Consider the following 21,712-nt stretch of genomic DNA (forward strand, 5'->3'; position numbering starts at 1 on the left):
GGCGCGACTTTGTCTGCGTTTGCGTTTGCAAGCGCAGACAAAGCGCTACGTGTGGCGCCAGCCTGACTCCAGCATTGCCCCCCCACACTGACTGCAGCATTGCCCCCCCTCCCACACTGACTGCAGCATTGTCTCCCCCCACACACACACTGACTGCAGCATTGTCCCCCCCACACTGACTGCAGCATTGTCCCCCCCACACTGACTGCAGCATTGTCCCCCCTCCCACACTGACTGCAGCATTGTCCCCATGCTAACCCTCCTGGCAGCAGCATTGTCCCATATCCTACCATGTCCCCCACTGACAACAGCATTGTTGCCCTTCAAATACTGATCACCGCTGGTGGCAGCAGCATTGTCCCCCCTCCCTCCCTGACCACCACTGGTGGCAGCAGCATTGTCCCCCCTCCCTCCCTGACCACCACTGGTGGCAGCAGTATCTTTCCCATCCTAACCCTCCTGACAACAGCATTGTCCCATGTATCCCACCATGTCCCCCACTGACATTGTGATCCTTCCCACATTGATCCTAGTGGCAGCAGCATTGTCCCCCTTCCCACACTATACCCACTGGCAGCAGCATTGTCCCCCTTCCTATTATGCCCCCTCCATACCCTGTTATTGACTTTACTAATGGATCCACAAAATCAATGGCTGCCCGTCTCAAAATTAAACCAATTAAACCAACGTCTGGCGATGTTTTCTAGTACTCCTATGGTTTCATGGTATATGAAGAGTACGGATATAATCAATCACAACCTTTTATAACATCCGATCTGGTCTGCAGAGGTGACCATTTCTATCAAACACTGGGCCCCCAGGGTTTTATCTGTTCCTAAAAGTCCATTATATTACCCACTGGGTCTGGACCTCAAATAATCATTACTATGCTACTGCTGGTCTGGATACTTCAAATAAACCTGTTTATAATATACACATTGCTGCAAGTATCCAAAGCTCGATATGTAAGATGGGACCCTCCGTCAGGCTTGTAGACCACTGAACAGTAACACATAGGTAGTCGTGACATTCACCAGTCCAGGGTTTATCAAGCAGATTCCAGGACACACAATTGCAACACCCCTGCCAATGCATAGGCAGGTTGGTAGTTGTAAATAGCGCCCTCTACAGTTAGGGGGAGTCATGCCAGGTGCCTCAGGCCTACTGCCTATCACCCAGGGCACATCTGGAGACTTATGCTCAGAACTGCAGCTCCACCACCCGGACTCAGTTCCATCTGCACCAGCCCAGCTTGAACCTATTGCCAGGCTGTATGTAACCTTCCTGCGGCCGTCTCTCCAGGACTCTTCCAGCTTAAGAATCTGCTGTTAATCGTTTGGCCGTTGCCTGATGCTGAATAAAGAAGTGTAAGTTGATTTGCACAACATTGCCTTTGTCTGATCCCTGGATACGGCTGTTACCACCACGGGCTCCCCATCCATTACCCAGGGACTTATCTTACAGACACTCAGGGGTTGCCACAGGGAGAACCAGTACATCAGCCTCTCCCTCCTTATTTCTTGCACATACCACCTGCTGGAGACCTGCCAGGCTTCCGTTCCCCATACCAAGCACTGTGACATCAGCGTGCCTAGGCCGCAATCGCCAGCCACCAAGAAAAGGCTAGACCCCAGTGGGGGATGTTGTACAATCTTAGGCCAAATTCAGCAGAAAACATACAAAATGTATATCCGGTATGTATCCTGTATACCAACCTTGTCCTACTGGTTTTGCTCTTGTGGTGGATGCACCCTCTGATCTCAGGTAGGTGCTTATTAACAGAGTGACCTACCTGAAGCTCCACATAATTGGAGTGTAGCAGGAGACTTACCTTCCCAACCTGGATCTTCAATCACTACTGAATCCTGGAGACAAACTCCAAATACCAATTATCATGGATTATAGGAACATTACTGAGAGCAGAAGCCGTGATGGAAGATCCCCCTAATCTATACGAAACATAGGTAGGTATAACATAGATATGGGGGGGGGGGGGGGGGTTGGGGGCTTGTGCGGCAGTTCCCCCCCCCCCCCCTTACGCCATCACCAATGGCCGGTGTCAGAGTGGGCGACATTCCTGCCCTGCCTATACTGTCCCAGGCTATACCGCAAACCTACGCTATGCCAGACCTATGGTAGAACTGCCACAACATGCCGGTATATGATAAATCCCCCCATAAATCAGATAGATACAAGAGGGACACATATGAGATAGGGAACAGTTTCACCTGAGCCTCTGATATTGATCTCCTGTCGGCTGTGGATCCCATGAGATGTCTTGAGGAACCTGTGAAGATGATATGGATGACAATGTTATATCCAGAGACTGATAAATCACATCAATAAATAAGAGCCTGGCTACATGCTGCATTCTCAGTAACGCTACCAGCTCAAGGCAATCGTGGCCTTTGCTAAAAAAAAAAAAAAAACTCTGTAGCCAAATATTACACGAAAGGACCTCATCTAAAGTAATTATAAAGGTGGCACCTCCGTCATGCCTGGGGCCTCTCAGACATGGTCCTGGGAGATGAGTTACCCCGCACTTAACCTTATGTTAATCTCTGTCCTTTTTTAGGGGGGTAAAGATCAGCTCTGAGATAATGTCAGTGTGAGCCTGCTGTTCTGTGGTGTTCTGCTGCCCTCTACTGGAGGAGAGGTGCACTGCTTTATACTAGGGTGAATTGCTTCCTACCACTGAGGGGTGAGTAGTGTGACCATGGATATGTCCAGAAGGCATCAGTGGGCAGCGTATATACCCTGGGATTCTTACAAGCAGTGGCATAACTAGGAGAGACAGGGCCCCCTAGCAGGCTACTGCATGGGGCCCCCCTTCCCACCTAAAAAATATACATAATAGTATACTCACACATATAAATACACTCATGTGCACACACAGCATATACACACATACAGTGCCATATGCAACATACTCCCATACAGTGTATACAGACACCATAAACACATCACAGTAAATGTTATATACACATTATGCTGGACATGTGCAGATATAACCGTGCACATCCTCCATTCTTTATTGTGTAAGGATCGGATGACGGGGCCCCCTGACACTGCGGGCCCCGTAGCCAGGGCCGCATCTGCCATGAGGCGAGATGAAAATCTCGCTTCAGGCGGCAGAATGCGGGTCCCTGTAAAGGGCGGCGAAATTCACTGCTCTAAAGTGGGCGATTCGGGCGTCCATTAACGCCCGAATCGCCCACCAGCTAAATAAATCGCGCCTGTCTCTTTAAGACACAGGCGCGATTTATATGCGGAGCGACGCAGCGCCTTTCCGGCAGCTGCGTCGCTCCGTTCTAAGCAGTGACACAGGCGTCATGACGTCACGCGCCTGTGTCACTGTGCGGAGCCGCGGCTCACAGGAGCTCACAGCCGAGTGAACACCGGAGCCGCGCCGAGGGAGCAGCTGCCTGCAGGTGAGTATGATTTTATTATTTTTCATGTATTTAATTAATTGTGGCTAATAATTAATACTGCGGGGGGGGGGGGGGGGGCGCTATATATCATATGGGGCCAGAATTATTTTAAACTGGGGGGGATCATGGAATGCTATGTATTTTATTTGGGGCTATAATTATTTTATACTGGGGGGATGCAATATATATTTATATTATTTGGGGCTATACCGTAATTATTTTATACTGGGGGGGAATGCTATATATATTTATTATTTGGGGCTATGATTGTTTTATACTGGGGGAATGCTATAGATATTATATGGGGCCAGAATTATTTTATACTAGGGGCGGGGGGGGGGGGTTCTGTAAATTTTATTTGGAGATTTGGGGCTATAATTATTTTATACTGGGGGGGGGATGCTATATATATTATTTGGGGCTATAATTATTTTATACTGGGGGGGATGCTATAGATATTATTTGGGGCTATAATTATTTTATACTGGGGGGGGGGGACGCTATATATATTATTTGGGGCTATAATTATTTTATACTGGGGGGGGATGCTATAGATATTATTTGGGGCTATAATTATTTTATACTGGGGAGGGGATGCTATAGATATTATTTGGGGCTATAATTATTTTATACTGGGGGGGATTCAGTATATATTATATGGGGCCAGAATCATTTTATACTGGGGGGTGCTGTATATATTATATATCACTATATCACTAAGCTGGGGGGAGGTATATGGGATACAGTATATTACTAAGCTGGGGGGTTGTATATGGGATACAGTATATTACTAAGCTGGTGGGAGGTATATGGGATACAGTATATTACTAAGCTGGGGGGATGTATATGGGATACAGTATATTACTAAGCTGGGGGGGCTGTATATCGGGTACAGTATATTACTAAGCTGCAGGGGCTGTATATGGGATACAGTATATTACTAAGCTGGGGGGCTGTATATCGGGTACAGTATATTACTAAGCTGGGGGGTTGTATATGGGATACAGTATATTACTAAGCTGGGGGGGCTGTATATCGGGTACAGTATATTACTAAGCTGGGGGGGGCTGTATATGGGATACAGTATATTACTAAGCTGGGGGGCTGTATATGGGATACAGTATATTACTAAGCTGCGGGGCTGTATATGGGATACAGTATATTACTAAGCTGGGGGGCTGTATATGGGATACAGTATATTACTAAGCTGGGGGGCTGTATATCGGGTACAGAATATTACTGAGCTGGGGGGGGCTGTATATGGGATACAGTATATTACTAAGCTGGGGGGCTGTATATGGGATACAGTATATTACTAAGCTGGGGGGATGTATATGGGATACAGTATATTACTAAGCTGGGGGGCTGTATATCGGGTACAGAATATTACTAAGCTGGGGGCTGTATATGGGATACAGTATATTACTAAGCTGGGAGGGGACTGTATATGTGGGGCAAGATTTTATCCCTATATAATGAAGGGATGTGTTATATGTGGGGTAGTGTGCGGTCAGTTGTGTTGTGAGGGGTATATATTATTTAGGAGTACAGTGTTGTTATCCAGGAGACTTTATACTGTAAGTGACTGTGGTATTTTTAGGGACGCCGGGTGGAGATGCTGCACGGAGCTGAAGATATCCGACCGTGAATTCAGCCGTGATACGTCATGGATTGGAGAACCCGGAATAAAGTCCTCCTGATGGAAGAGATTGTCATCTATAAGGTACTAGATGCCACTAATGACTCCCAGATCCTGTAGTCAGTCACACAGTGTCAGGGAGCTGTCTGTAGGGTTGTTAATTGTTAGTAAAGTTTAAGGATTTACTTAACAGGGAGTGGGGGGGGAGGGGGCAGCATTTTAATATTCGCCTCAGGCAGCAAATATGCTAGAATCGGCCCTGCCCGTAGCGGCTGCTACCGCTGTAGTTACGCCTCTGCTTACAAGTGAAGAAGCTTTAATAAAATCCCCTTTTATTAGCATGTGAAGGGTAAGGGTGGTGGGACATGTGGCGTTTTGAACTTGTTTTTAGTCCGTTTTTAGTCATGCGTTTTCAGTCCGTTAAAAACATGCTTTTTTGAAAACGCATCCATTTTTTGTCCGGTTTTCCAAATTATCTGAATTAAAAACGGATATGTTTTCCAAATATGCATGTGTTTTTTAACGGACTGAAAAAGCATGACTAAAACGGACTAAAAACAGGTTCAAAACGCCACGTGTGCCAACACCCTCATTCTTGTAGTCACAGGGAGAAACCTGTCAATGAGGTGTAGGAGGTGGGGATCAAATAGGAGGAATCTGTTCATGTAAATTGCATTTATAAACACTGTAAATATATCGCTAGATAAATAGTAAATGGTAAAGTGAGATAAGAAGCCTGAACTGTATTGGGGCATAACCCCGGGGCTGTATGACATGTTGGGGGCAGATGTATTGTTTGGGCACCTGGTTTATTTTGTGCCTGCATTATCCCTGATGTTTGGCCGCTATTAACCCCTTAAGGACGCAGCCATTTTGTAGCTTAAGGCTCAGCCCGATTTTTTGGATTCTGACTTGCGTCTCTTTATATGGTTATAACTTTTGAACACTGTTACTTATCAAAGCGATTCTGAGATTGTTTTTTCCCCACATGTTGTACTTCATTTTAGTGGTAAATTTTGGCAGATAAGTTTTGCGTTTATTTACAAAAAAAAAGAAAATATGATACATTTTTGGAAAAATTTGCCATTTTCGAAATTCAAAATCATTGCGTTTTCAGGCAGATCGATTTACCACCTAAATAACTTGCTGAATAACATTTCCCATTTGTCTACTTTACATTTTCATAATTTTTGAAATGTCTGGATAATTTATTTTGATGTCACGTGGCTTGCAAATAGAATATCGCTTTTCCGGATTTTCAGAATTGACTATTTTGGGGATAAATACAGTTTTGAATGAAATTTTACATATTTAGCATCAAAAATCCCCTATATAACCAACCCATTTTCAAATCTGCACCCCTCAAGCTATCAGAAACAGCATTTACAAAGATTGTTAACCCCTTGAGATCTTCATAGTAATTGAATCAAAATGGAGGTGAAATTTAGAATGGTCATATTGTTCCCTTATACGTTCATTTAGCCCTAAAATTTACACATTTCCAAAAGATAAAAAGAGAAAACCCACCATACAATTTGTTCTGCAATTTCTCCTGAGTACAAAGACCCCCCACATGTGGCTGTGACTTGTGTTATGGGGGCACAGCGAGGTGCAGAAGGGAAGGAGGGCCCTGCAGCTGCCAGGATTTTAGTTTCCTCATTGGCCCCTTTTGAAGGCTATAAAATTTTCGCTTTTTTGTTATTGGGGCCATGTGATGCCATTTTTTTTGCGGGATGAGATGCTTTTTCCAGTGTTACCATTTTTGGGTTTGTATCACCTATTGTTGAAAATTTAGGAACTTTTTTTGAGGACATGAGTAGAAAAGCATCAATTCTGTACTGGATTTTTTACTTCTTTTTTTTTTGGTGTTCACCGTATAGACTAATAATCATGTTATCTTTATTCTATGGGTTGATACGATTACGGGGATACCAGACATGAATATATTTTCTTACGTTTTACTAAATTTGTCAAACAAAACCCTAATTTGGGGAAAAATCTATCATTTATGTATTGCCGTCTTCCAAGTGGCATAACATTGTTACTTTTTTGGCTACGGAGCTGGTTGATGGCTTGTTTTTTGCGGGACATGTTGTACTTTGCACCAGTATCATGTCGGAGTACATATGGTTTTTTGATCACATTTTATAGCATTTTTTGTGGGATTGAAAAGGTAAAAAGGTTTATAACAGTTTTTTTTTATGGCGTTTATCGTGGGGGTTCAATAATGATTTACTTTTATTCCACGGGTTGTTACGGACGTGGTGATACTATATATGTGGGGTTTGTGTTATGATTTAGACTTTTTTTTTAGTTATATGTCTCTTTATATGTTTTGGGGCTTTTGGGCATTTTTAGTGATTTATTACTTTATTTTTTTATTGAATAACTTTTTTTTTTTTACTTTTTCACTTTTATACCATGGGACATGAAGAAGCAATCATCTGATTGCTTGTTCATGATAATATTCTGCAATACTCATGTATTGCAGAGTATTATCAGTGTCAGCCTATACACTTGCATAGGCTGGCACTGTGCCAGTAAGATGACGTCACAGACGCCATCTTACCGGCAATTCTTGCAGGTAACTCTGGGGTCCAGATCGGACCCCAGAGTTACTATAGCAATGATCGGCGCCCCCCGAAAACGGTTCGGGGGGGGCGATCGTGGGGGAAAGAACCCCCAGCTGCATGTTAGATGCCGCGGTCGCGCTGACCGCGGCATTTAACGGGTTAAGCACCCGCGATCGGAGACAACTCCGATCGCGGGTGTTACACTGGGGTGCCGGCTATCAGTCACAGCCGGCACCCCGTGTTTCCCGATGCCGGTTCAGCTCAGATCTTGAGCCGAACCGGCATCAGCTCAGCGTCCGATATATCGGACGCTGAGCGCTAAGTCACTGCGCTCAGCGTCCGATATATCGGACGCTGAGCGTTAAGAGGTTAATAAAGTCAATCGAATTGCAGTGTGTCACCTAATTAGCATCACAGGAGTCTACAATCTTGTAATTAGTCAGTGGTCTGCATATAGGGTACAGCTACTCACTGTGCTGTATATAAGGCTGCGGCCACACGTCACGTTATCGGACAGTTTTAAAACATGCATTTTCAGACCATTTAAAAACGCATGTGATTTTGACTTGCAACACCCCTGCCATCGTATAGGCAGGCTGGTAGTTGCAAATAGCGCCCGCTCCAGGTCAGGTGCTGTTAAGGGGAGTCGCGAAATCTCTATGAAGGTTCTAGAACCTGCACATCATGTAGTAGCAGATGTAGATCCTGCCTGGAAAAGCGATAGTTAAATGGGTGTAGGATGTTATCCAATTATGTGGCTGTATTGTAAACTGGAGTGTGATTGGAGAGGTGCTACCACCTGACCAGGGGGAGTATAAAACCACTGTGAAGCACTTGGTCCAGTCCAGTCTGCAGGGTTTTAGCTGGTCAGTCTGACCTCATGTTCTTTGCCTGTCAGCAGTCCAGACCACATGGTCAGAGTGAAGAGAGAGTCAGTGTGTAGTACACCCTCAGTGCTGCCACAGAACCCAATCCCAGGATCTGAGTCCGGAGACTCTAACCCAGAGCTGCAGCTTCCACAGTTTGCACACAGCTCCATCCCAGTCATGAGTTGATTTGCACAACGCTGCCTCTATCTGATCCCTGGATACGGCTGTCTACCACCATGGTTTACCCCCCCCCGTTCCCCATACCAAGCACCGTGACATCAGTGCGCCCTAGGCCGGTACTCTGAGCCCCGGCTGTCATTGGGCCCCAAGAAAAGGCTAGGCCCCAGTGGGGGATGTTGCGGATTGTTTACCATGTGTTGGTATTTAATTTGTTTCACATCTTCCTACACTTCTAGAAATGAAGATAAACAGGTTCAAAGAAGCCAAACGCATGGTAAACATACAAAAGCGCATGCTTTTTCATACGGACTGAAAACGCATACTTTAAAACAGTCCAAAAACGCAACATATGGCAGCACCCTAAGGCCGGTGGCACACGTGGCATTTTGAACCCGTTTTTGAATCAGTTTTTGTCAGTTTTTCCCCAGTTACGATAATTATAATAATTGGGAAAAACAGATGAGGTTTTTAACGGACTGCTTAAAAATGGCCCAAAAACGGGTTCAAAACGCCACGTGTGCCACCACCCTAAGGCCGCGGTCACACGTTCCGCTAGCGTTGCGTTCATAACTCTTTGTCAAATGCTGTTTTTTTTTGTTTTTTAGGTGCAAATTTCTAAAAAAAAAAAAAAAGGCACACATTTTTGTGCAATGCCTACCTTTGTCTTCTATGTATGGCCAGGACTGGGGTGTTGGCACAAATCAGTGGGGCTCATTTCTTTACTTGTCCGGAGGAGTTCACAGCATTGTCCTGTCCGACGATCATGCACTGTGCCACGATTCACTAAGCCCGTGCGCCCGATATTCTGCTTGTGTCGCTACCCTGCTCAGGTCCCCTGGAGTTCACCTTCTTCTTCCCGGTGCATGTAAGTGCTTGATTTTGCAACACAATTTGAAAGTTAAATCCTGCGCTCAGTCCAAATCAGTAAGATCATCCGACGGCACGCCCCGAGATTTGATCGCATAACACACAATCCCCTGTTATATATCTGTGACTGCCACACAAAACCTAAAAACACCTATAGTCCGACGGAAGTGCGTCTGCGAGCCCTAATGTTTCATCTGGAAGCAGGAGTTATGCAAAGACAAATTTCGACGCAATGCAGGATTATTTGCTACACGGTGAACTCCAGTGCAATGAATAAAAGCCTCCAAAAATTGCACAAATACCCTAATGTGTCCAAAAATGACTAAAATACAACCAAAAAACATGCATCAGACTAAGATAAATGTGTAAATAGAAGATAGATGAATGGGCAATGATGGATATAGATAAGAAGAGATATGATATTTAAACCAATCATATAGACAAGCAGGAGATGGGTATTAGATGTGAGATGGATAATAGGGTATGAGACAGATCCATTACTCAGTAATGAATATATAACGACACCAGTGGATGGCTCTGTCCTCCACTTGTCTTATATGATAATGCATATCATACACAATTCTTGCTTCCCGCTCCGCCATGCCCCTGTAAATAGCTGTCCCTTCTCTGCTATATACAGTAATAATGGAGCCATTACGTGCTGTAATCACAGCTGTCACCGTCACTAGTGAATTCTATTTGCAGCGTTCGGACTTTCATTACACGGTGAACATCATAAGACTGAAGGCGCGCTGATTAAATGGCGCTTAATGTTACTATTACCCTGTGTAAGGAGCAGGCCGGGCCCCCAGCATCAGCAATACGCACATGTCTGAGGCTGCGTACATCTATGAATAATGGATTAGGAGGGTTCTTGCTTGGTTTACTGTATGAGAGCCATAACAATGAGCCGACCTCCCCACATATGAAGAATATTAATGTGCATTGTACAGATACAGATCCGATTTAGCTTATATAGGGGGTCATTCTCTATGGAAGCCAGGGGTGAGATTATACCTGGACTTGGTGCAGGCTTATACCTGGTGCAGACTTCACACTAGGATAGGTCATAAATACAAGATCGGCGGGGTGCAAACTTTTGCTTAATTTTATGATCGGGGTCTGAAGCTCCATCCCTAATTGAAGTGAAAGGGTGCGGCATCTGCAGAGTGACCATATAGAGCACACCCCGATCAATTTGTAATCAGGTGATCAGTAGGGGTGCCAGACGTTGTACCCTCCCTGGTCTAATCCTAACTTATGGGACAGGAGAGAGAGAAACCCCTTAAAGGGGATCTGCCACTAATGACATATCCCATTAATAAAATAAGGGATAAGTGTCTGATCCCCACTGTGACCCCCAGTGATCACAAGGACAGGGGTCAACAAGTACTAAGTGCTGCATATGAAATGTAGGGGGCTTTCGGAGATAGCTGTCCTAGAAGTATAGGCGGTCCCCCTCTTAAGGACACCCGACTTACAGATGACCTCTAGTTACAGACGGATCTCTCTGACCCCCTGTGACCTCTGGTGAAGCTCTCCAGATGCTTGTAATTTACTTTACTTTAGTCCCATAATAAGCTGTAAGATGTCAGTAATGAAGTTTGATTGATAATCCTTGTTCCACAGCAAAAAATGATGAAAATCTAATTGTCACTGAGAATTCTTGTCTGGCACTACAATTATAAAATATACCAGTTCCAACTTACATACAAATTCAACTTAAGTACAGACGTAAAGAACCAATCCTGTACATAACCCAGGGACTACCTATAAATGGTGATGTGCTTGTGCATGCATCAGCTCTCCATTCATAAGGAGTATTTGTAAGATTGGGGAGCCAGTTAACCTACCAATAAATTTTAAGGGATATGGTAGAAAATCCTCCATCGACAAATTCCACGGGGGACATATACAGGCGGTCCCCTACTTAAGAACACTCGACTTACATACGACCCCTAGTTACAGACGGACCTCTGGATGTTGGCAATTTACTGTACTTTATCCTCAGGCTACAATAAACAGCTATAACAGTTATCACAGGCGTCTGTAATGAAGCTTTAGTGTTAATCTTGGTTCTTATGACAACCCAACAGTTTTAAAATCCAATTGTCACAGAGATCAAAAAAGTTCTGGCTGGGATTACAATGATAAAATATACAGTTCCGACTTACATACAAATTCAACTTAAGAACAAACCTACAGACCCTATCTTGTATGTAACCCGGGGACTGCCTGTATCAGAAGAATCTGAGGTAAAACTGGTCTAGTTGCCCATGGAAACCAATCGGAGCTCAGTTTTCATTTTAGAAACAGCTGTGGGGAAATGAAAGCTGAGCTCTGATTGGTTGCCTTGGGCTAGAACAGTTCCGCTCTCAGACACTTCTGATAAATCTCCTCAAAAATTGTCCTTGGTTGGATACTAGGATCAGCAGATGGAAATAATTCCAACATGGAATTCTTGTGATCACCACAGTCATAGCAACTTTTTCATCCACTCATTATTTATCACCTCTCCCACACTGACAGAGAGGATACACCTATTTAAAGACGTTAAAGGGGTTGTCCACTTTACCTCATGTTTTTGTAACCTGTGTGAGGGGCAGGATATTGGGTAATTTACCAATACACATCAATTACCGTATATACTCGTGTATAAGCCGAGTTTTTCAGCACAAAAAATGTGCTGAAAAACGTCCCCTCGGCTTATACACGAGTCAATATATACTTAAAAAATACTGGCGGCGCCCAGCATATACGTCCCCGCAGACGGCCATGTGAATTTACCCTAAGGTGACTACTCTGCTGTCTCAGTGGAACTATAGAAATTGCTGCTTCCTGGTCTAATAGTTATATATTATAATACAGGTGGTCCCCTACTTAAGGACACCCGACTTACAGACAACCCATAGTTACAGACAGACCCCTCTGACCTCTGGTGAAGCTCTCTGAATGCTTTACTATAGTCCCAGACTGCAATAATCAGCTGTAAGGTGGCTGTAATGAAGCTTTATTGATAATCTTTGGTCCCATTACAGCAAAAAATGTTTAAACTCCAATTGTCACTGGGGCCAAAATATTTTTTGTCTGGATCTACAATTATAAAATATACAGTTTCGACTTACATACAAATTCAACTTAAGAACAAACCTCGGGACCCTATCTTGTACGTAACCCGGGGACTGCCTGTATATAAGGTTTAGTAAAATCTGGAATAAAATTTGTTCTTAACCCATATGTGATATATTGTTGTGGATTCAAGTGAATTTTCTCCTATCCCATTGACAGAGTGTAGTACAAATAGGAAGAAAATGCTAGTACAACACTTTGGCTACATTCACACGAACGTATGGGGGACGTATATACGGCCGATATACGCTCCCCATAGAGCATAAGTCACCCTACGGGCAGCACCGTACCGCTCTGTACCCCGTGAAACGATAGGACATTTCCTATCTTTTCATGGCATACAGCGCCGTGCGCCATATATCCTTATGGAGGGGGGCGGGGGTGAGTGGCGCTCACCACTTCCTCCTCTGCCCGCGCGCTGCCGTGTGCCCGCCCGTGCTACGGTACGACTTATGGAAGGGTATTTATCATACACCGGCGCTTGTGCATAGACATATAAGGTGCTCGCCCCTCCAGTGCCACAGGCCATGCCCAAAAATGCCTCCCGTCTGATGTCCAGTAGGGGGCGTTACCTGAAACAGTTGGCTCAACCAGCCTTATGGAAGGTGTGCCCCTGCAAGGACCAAATTGTGACAGACAGATGACTGGATTGGGATGGAGGTTATCTGGACACACAGTTAATTACCAATAAAATGTCATGGCGACCAGGGATGAGAAGTGAAGGCTACACCATCTGATCTGATTCTGCAGAAAAGGAAATATAGGAAAATATAGGAAAAAGTCAAAGGGGTTTACCCTAGAATAGGTCATGAACATGTTAAAGGCGGGAGTATGATACCCAACAGTTCTAGGGGGACCTACAAAATGTAGGATTCATGATCCTAAAACAACAATGAGGATCTACACAAGGGTATGCAAGAATATCAAACTATGAAGTAAGAAGTGTCCGGAAGTGACGGGGCGATGGGGTCACCAGGACCTCCTGTTGTATATACGGTAATTAGGAGCGCAGTCGTGTTCAGCAGCACCTGAGAGAAGCCTTGTTTGTAAAGTAACAATAACCTCCCAGCAAGACTATTCTAAAACATATTTGGGAAAGCAAAGTAAGAAGCATCGCCTCTATGTAACACAGACCTGCTATTATAACCCAGGTGCGGACTACAGGCCGTCATTATATCTCTCCGGAGAGAATCCACGCTGTAATTTTCCAGACAGCTCAGTCCGAGGGGACGCAGTAAAAAGACTTGGCGTGGCAAAGAAGGAAAGATGTCATATAGAGAGAATTCTCCATAAAAGTGTCCTTGAAACAGACTCCATCTTCACAGCGTTGTTTATAGGGGTCTACATAGAGGTCATGTTATTTGCTCCAGAGTGACCTCAAGTTTGGGGTCTAGAGCAATGTCTTGGCTGATTGGCCCTGGTACCTAGTTTCACATTCCTTTGGACGGGGTCCTGGATGCTAAGTATTTTAGCTTCAGATGCCTCTACCTTTGGTTGCAAAGTACATAGAAATATGGGGGCAGATATATCAGACCTTGTATGGCCAGGATTTCCGCTTATTTACCCCCTTACATCACCAGCACACCAAGCGGATGTGAAGGAATCTTTGCCGGTGGCAGAGTGGGGCGTTCCTGTCCCACAACTGTGCATTACCTATAGCCCATGCCAGGAACTAGCGCAGGTTATGGCGCAATTCTACATCAGGCATAGAACTGCCTGGCCACTAAATTAGGAGGCCGGAGCCTCTAGATGTATCCGGAGCAGTGAGGGGCAGGGTTAAAGGACATCTACCACCAGGATAAAGGCTTGTAAAGCAAGCACACTGACATACTGGTGTGTGCCCCCTCTGCCAGGATCTGCTCTCCTCTTAGTTTCTCATGTCCTGTTTTTTTTTTTAAAGGCTTTTAACATTATGCATATGAGCCTAAGGGGCTCTGGGATCCATAGCTGTAATTTAGAGCCTGCAGTCCCTCAGGCTCAATTTGCATAATTTTTAAAGCATTTTTTTCATAAAAACAAGGGCATTTTACTGTGCTCTCCAAATTACTATGGGTCGCTACGATTACGGGGATACCAAATTTATATAGGTTTCTTAATGTTTTCATACATTTACAAAAATTAAAACCTCCTGTACAAAAAAAAATATTTATTTTGCCATGTTCTGGCTTTTTCATACTTCGGTGTACGATGTGTGTGGTGTCATTTTTTGTGACTTTTGATGACGTTTTCAATGCCAGGGAACCTGTCACCAGGGACCTCATTTTCACTAAAGACAGGTTACAGAAGCCCCTCACACCTGCATTGCAGATATGTCTTTGTGCTTTCTCTAAGCATTTACATTACAATATAATTGTGTTTTAACTTATCTTGCACACTGACAGAATCCTCTGTGTAGTCCCAGGGGTTGGGCTTTGGTTTAGATGCATTTAAAAAAACAACATGTGACTTGTCTGTGTTGCAAACTCCTCAGATCTCAGCCCCCACCCTTATAGCTCCTCGCTCACCCACTGATGTCAGCTCTCCAGGCTGTGAGCTCTGTGGAGCAGGAGGGAGGAGCTGTACAGGAGCACAAGGGTGGGGGCTGAGAGCTGAGCAGTCTGCAGCATCTGTCGTCTTTTCTCATCATCGTCACATGACGATGGGTGAAATTTCTGAGGGGGTAGTAGTTCAATCATATTTCATCAGGACAGTCCAGAATTTCTGGATTTCATTAACTCTCTGCATTATCCCTGTGTCTCTCCTTCTGTTGTGTGGAAGATGAGACACTACAATATGAAGGGGAGATAAGGTGCCATAATAAGAAGGGGAGCTGCTGGCTACATACTCACATGCACATATGTAATGTGAGGAAGAATGTGGCACCACTGAGGCCTTTTTCCTTCTTCTTCTTCGCAGAATATTCTGGTGTCACACTGGAGGGTGGGACCTGCAGGAGACATCACTGCGCCCTGCAGTTGAGGACATACACACGCCGCCCACAATCACAGGTGTGCACAGGGACCTGGAGGGGCTGCCCTGTGTCCAGGTATCATCTGCTCTATTCATATTTACCATTAGTGCACTAGATGTGCAATATTCATGGAGACTGGAGCATGGTGACAATCCGTTTTTTCTTTTCTGGTGCACTCAGTGTAAGGCTGCATTCAAACTGCCGTTGCCCGCCGTACGTAGCACGACGGGCAACGGCAGCGCACGGGGAGAGGAGGAGGAGGTGAGCGCAACTCCACCCCTGACCCTCTCCATAGGAACACATGGCGCACGGCGCCGTACTACGGAGAAAGATAGGACATGTCCTATCCTTTTCCAGGGTACGGAGCGGTACAGTGCCGCACATGTTCTGCACCGTACCGCTCCTGTTGGGCGCGGTGTGCCCATTGCCCTCTATGGGGGTCGTATATATCGGCCGTATATACGTCCCCCATACGGCAGTGTGAATGTAGCCTAACAGGCGGGCTCCACACACTAGGCTAAAGGATTCGGGCCTGTGCCCTGGATCACGTGGCCCATGCACAGGATCAGCGGGACTCTTGTCTGGGTCACCTCCTCACTCTCACTTCTATCTGCGCCTCCTCTGATAGAAGCGACTACTGCAGTGGAGAATAAGCCATCAGCTTTGTCCTTCACTACAAATAGCAGGAGACACGGGGACGTCATTACACCGCATCTCCTGCTTCTACCAGCCGACTACAGCGCGAATCGACCCGCACATGGAGGAGAAGAGGAGAGAGGTAGGAAAGGAAGACAGGTGTTTTCTTAATTCAGCGTGTAGGAAGTTGCTAGGGGGGGGGCTCAATTTGCTTGGGGGACAGGGGGTGGGGGACTTTAAATGGGGAATAATTTGCTGGAGAGCTGTCGGGACATTAATTTAATTTATGTGGGTGTATGGATCATTGCTCTGGGGGGGGGGGCTGGGGTGGAATATTAATTTATGGGGGGGGGGGTGACATCCATTGCTGGGGGTAATCCATTACTAGGGAGCTAATGGGAACTTTCATTTCTGGGAAGGGGCATCAATAGCTGGGGGTGGGGCTTGGGGCAACATCAATTGCTGAGAGTGGCTGGTTGGGGAACATCCATTGCTGGGGGGGGGGCATCCCTTGCTTGGGGGGGGGGGGCAGGGGTAGAATTTAAATTTCAGGGGGGGGGGGGTAGGCTGGGGATGACATCCATTGCTTGGGAGGTAATGGGAACATCAATGTCTGGGGGGGGGGGGGGGGTGGAACACATCATTTGCTAAGAGTGGAGTTCATCAATTGTTGAGGGTCTATAGCAGTGATGGTGAACCTTTTAGAGATCGAGTGCCCAAAGTGAGACTCAAAAACCACTAGCATTTCCCAAAGTGCCAACACAGCAATTAAGGCAGTAACAAACTTATTGCTAGCAGAATCTTTGAGCTCTAATCCAACACCTTTTCACTGTTTGGACAGGACCAAGCAGCACAGGATGGGTCACTTTACAATAGCAGGGCACTACTTGGACTATCTAAAACTGCAGGAAGATGCCATGTCTGGCAAACTCTGTGCCTGGGAGACAGCCTGTGTGCCCACAGAGATGCCTCAGAGTGCCATCTCTGGCACCAGTGCCATAGGTTCGCCACCACTGGTCTATAGGGCACATCCATTCTGGGGTGGGGCTGAGGGCAACATCAATTGGTGAGAGGGGCCGGTGTGGGGACATCCATTGCTGAGTGCTCAGGATGGAGTGGAATATTAATTTCTGGGAGAGGAATGTGGATTACACCCATTGCTCCGGGGGGTTATTATTCAGTGGGTGGGGGTATTATTAGGTGGCTCCTCTCACTACACATCATTAGTGAGGGTAACCTTGCCGGGGCTATTATTACATGTTTTGTATTATTCTCCCAGGCACCGCCCACCACACCACGTGCTCAGCCTCTCACAGGCGCATTCGAACGCAAACAACAACCTTTAAAATGGCCGCCGGGAGGGGTCGAGTCGCCCGGCTCACGTGACGCGTGCTTGTCATACCCCGCCCACTCGGCTGTGACGCAGTTACGTCGCCCTCGCTGAGCTGCCTGGAAACCCCGTGAAGCAGTGTGAGTGTGTGAGAGACACGGTCATTCCGCCATTAGCTGCCGTGAGGAAGAAGACACGGAGAAGGAACGAACGAGCGAGGAGAGGACGAGGCACCAGAGGCGTGTACCGGAGAGCGGAGGACGCGGGATTGGGATTGCCGTTACCCCGGAGGCTGTGTCTGGTGTATTGTGCGGACTGAGGCGCGGGAGCCGCACTAGGCCGCAGCCTCCTTCTATTGTGTCTGGGAGGATCCATTGCTTCATTGCCTGGAAGGGACTTGCACGGACTTGTGAGGACTTGCGCTCCATGTGAGGACTGCCCCCGGAGGACTGTGTGGAGGACTGTAGCGGGTTGGGGGCCTGGGGCGGCCATGGCTGGGCTGGTGGCCCGGGTGCTGCTGTGCTGAGGCCTCTGTGTGTGTCTGTGGTGTGTGTGCCGCCTGCTGCTGCTGTGTGTGTACTCTGCCCTACCCCCTCACAGTGTAATAACATGTCGTGTGTGCACTATAAGTTCTCCTCCAAACTCAACTATGACACGGTGACCTTCGATGGCCTGCACATCTCCCTGGCCGACCTCAAGAAGCAGATCATGGGCCGGGAGCGGCTGAAGGCGGCCGACTGCGACCTGCAGATCACCAACGCGCAGACCCAGGAAGGTAACGCATCATTCACCTATCATTTACTTAGTACTGGGGTTACCTGGGCACTGTGCTCAGCAATTTGACAATTCAATATTATTGAATGAAACAACAGGGCACATGCACTGTGAGCACTGGACCCCAGTTTTACTCGACAGTCGGACCCTCACTAATTATCTTGTTCTGTATTCTGTGGCTGGGGGATAACTTGCCAACCTATTAACTGAGTTACCACAACTTGGCTATTTAAATGAATGGGAGGTGCCTACAGAGGATCGGACCTGATGTTTGGGTTCGGCCTGTACAACCCTGACATTGATGACCCAATATTGATGCTTTTGGCCATGGTGACTGGACCATTGGACACAGCTTGTAGCCCGATTGGCATTTTGGACGGCAATTTATCCGCGTCACACAGGCCAAAACGGACGTTGTGTCCGCTCATCTCTAGTCGCCTCCCATTCATTTAAATAGCCAGCGCAAACACCGATATCGGTGATCTACAGTAACCAGATCTTCCCACCACCTATAGATCTGCTGTCTGTTACCTGTAACATGCTCTGTGTAACATCTGCTGATAATGGCTGACTGGCCGATGTTGATCACTTATTTGGTGGATATGTTATCGATATGTTTGACTGCAAAACTATGTGGCTTTGGAAAAGAATTCATTGTTTCTATTTTGCGCTGACTGTACTTAAAACAAGTGACCCCTGTGGTGCTGCGCCAGGATAAGTACGTGTCATACTTGTCCCCTGCTCCCGTGGGGTTTTCTGATAAATTCATTTTAAAGTGATGACTAAATGTTGACTCGCCTGTTGCAAGTTATTGCTACATGTATCACACAACCTTAAGGTTACTTTATATGACCTATTAAAAGCAACAGGAATTTTTTTTATATGGTACAAAACTTTTTTGTTTTTCCTTGTGTAATAATGAAAGGCATTTCAGCCACTTTGTGATGCTATTCTTGTAGTGTGTGGTTTCTGGTTATAAAGTTATTCTGTAGCTATGTGATGGGGTATAAATTGATCTGTGTTGTTACTCCTGCATCTCCATTCATTCTGTGTAGCACTGCTGGAGATGCCTGACTTGGCCACCACTAGCAGCTACATGGGCAGTAGCGGGACGTCATATAAGACTTGGGATAACTTTACAACTGGTAGCATCCCCAAACTTGTGTTAATGTCAGTTTTGTGTACACCCACTTTATGCTTAATTTGTGTCTTCTTTGAGCTGTCTCTGACACTTTGAATTGGATGTTGCTTTTCACAAGGGATGTGATTTGTCAGTGCAAACATTTTCTTAAGATTATGCCAAACCCTGGCATTGATGTACTAATGTACACCAGCCCCTGGCTAGAGTTAGAGGGCATGCTCATCATGTACTGTCTAATGAAGAAAAACCATGTGGTGTTCTATTGGTTGATTATTGATATGTCTAGCAGATCTTTTACTGTGAATGGATTTGTGCAATGTTAAGAAAATAAATAATATTACTGTTGTGGTGACTAATGATTTGTCAGAGGGCAGGGACAGTCTGTACCTGATGTGATTGATTTCAGTTGAATAAATGCAGAGTGAGAGGTTTAGTGACTATGAAAGATCAGCCACTGGTAGTGTGAACATAGCCTTGGTAGGTGTATTTAGTGTGTGAGCAGGTTGGTGGCCAACAAAACTGTAACATTTGGTTTGGATCCATCAGTAGATTGTGGGAGGACACCTCTGCCCCCAACACTTCCTTGTAAGGGGCTGGCTTACTGCATACAAGGGCTAAAGCTTCTGCCCCAGATAATTGGGCTGGAGTGGCCATTGTATAGACCAGTGGTGGCGAACCTATGGCACGGGTGCCAGAGGTGGCACTCAGAGCCCTTTCTGTGGGCACCCAGGCCTTCACCCCAACACAGTTTGCCAGATACAACTCAAGGCTTTCTCCTGTGGTCGAGTATAGCCCAGGATGCGCCATGCTCAGCGCTAATTTAAAGCAACATCCTTGGCTGCCAGGACTACAGGTGGAGCAAGAAGGTGTGGATAGAGATGGATTGTCATTGGAGCTCCGGCTCTGGGTCCCCTGATTCTTCCTCTTCAGGGGACCCCGGAGGGAAGCTTAAATCCAAATTTTCCCATATTTCTATTGTATTGGTGAACTCAGGACAGCAATACGATTGAAACCTGTGATACAGCAGGGATCAATAAGTTACTGCTTACATTGTCATGTTGGCGCTTTGCGACATACAAGTGGGTTTTGGTTGTACCTTGGGCACTCTGTCTCCAAAAGGTTCGCCATCACTGGTATAGAGTAAGTTAGCCTCCTACAAGACTGTGGGGGGAGGATGTCAGATGTGCTGATGGACCCAAACGGAAGATCTATTTAATGGAAGACTAATACAAGTAATACCAGCCTTGTGAAGCGAAATTTATAACTTCACATAACTTTTCTGTTGGCTCGCCATTGCATTTTATATTTTATATTTTTCTTTGTTGGAAAGTGTGTGCTCCAGCAGACATGACCGGGCTCCCGGTGCACTGAGAAGCTTGTTTGCATACAGATACATTTCCTCTAAAATGAGATTGCTGCAAGGTGTACCCGGACAGCAGGAACTACACCAATACAAGCTGAACTGTCCCTGTGTCGTGGGGGTACAGGATGACAGTAGTGAGGTGTGATGTGGAGGGCACAGTGGTCATAACTGGTGTAAAGGACACTTGGATTGTTACATCTCTCCTGATATTCTAAGAGTTCTGAAATAGATCCTTCCTCCACGCACTCTGACCACTCGCATTGTCTAGTCCTCTGTCTATGGGATGTTCTGTTGTGTTGCCCTTCAGTGTGTGCGATGGTTTTGTGAACATCTGGAAATTATTTATTTTCCATAAATGAATTCATCTTATCACCGTACAACAGACTTCACAAACTATTACTCCATCATGTGGCTGGTGGTTTATAAAGCATAGTGCTGCCGTTTCCATTGCTGTTTTTGTTTTCTTCTGGCACAACCCATTATGGTAATTGCCACCTAGTGTGTTGATCAACAAGTTTTGTGGGTCCCTTGTTGGTGATTTCTGAGATTTGCAAAAAAAGCCAAATCATTTATAACTGGACTCCTAGGGGAAAAATAAGTGTCCTGAATTTTAGGGCTAATTCACACCACAGTTATTTCATCAGTTTTGGTAGCTGTTTATGGCCAATAAAAGTAGACGTGGTAACTGAGGTGTGACCTGCACTTTCTCCACCTGTCCTATACTAAGTTTATCTGTGTATTTCAAGTCAATAAAGGACATCTGCTGTCACGAAACTGATGGTAGATGTGTCCTAGTAAGAAGTTCTCAGAGCTTTTATTATAACTCTATC

General features: G+C 45.7%; 1 protein-coding gene and 1 long non-coding RNA gene across 5 annotated transcripts in view; one reads left to right on the forward strand and one right to left on the reverse strand.

Moving 5' to 3' along the window:
* Positions 1-2,228: 2,228 nt before the first annotated feature.
* LOC140074846 (uncharacterized) overlaps positions 2,229-21,712 on the reverse strand; it is a 76,881-nt gene continuing 57,397 nt past the window's right edge. Inside the window, exon 5 of the long non-coding RNA XR_011849293.1 lies at positions 2,229-2,287. This is a non-coding gene — a long non-coding RNA (uncharacterized lncRNA). The remainder of the gene's footprint in view (positions 2,288-21,712) is intronic.
* The window catches only part of RBBP6 (RB binding protein 6, ubiquitin ligase), a 29,822-nt gene continuing 25,739 nt past the window's right edge, over positions 17,630-21,712 (forward strand). Inside the window, exon 1 of one of the 4 annotated variants that reach the window (XM_072120090.1) lies at positions 17,630-18,379. In XM_072120090.1, the coding sequence (XP_071976191.1) occupies positions 18,214-18,379 (166 nt within the window). In that variant the 5' untranslated portion in view covers positions 17,630-18,213. The remainder of the gene's footprint in view (positions 18,380-21,712) is intronic. The other 3 variants (XM_072120092.1, XM_072120093.1, XM_072120094.1) reach the window with 3 other exon arrangements.

This window comes from Engystomops pustulosus, chromosome 8 (genome assembly GCF_040894005.1).
Source record: "Engystomops pustulosus chromosome 8, aEngPut4.maternal, whole genome shotgun sequence".
Taxonomy (NCBI): domain Eukaryota; kingdom Metazoa; phylum Chordata; class Amphibia; order Anura; family Leptodactylidae; genus Engystomops; species Engystomops pustulosus.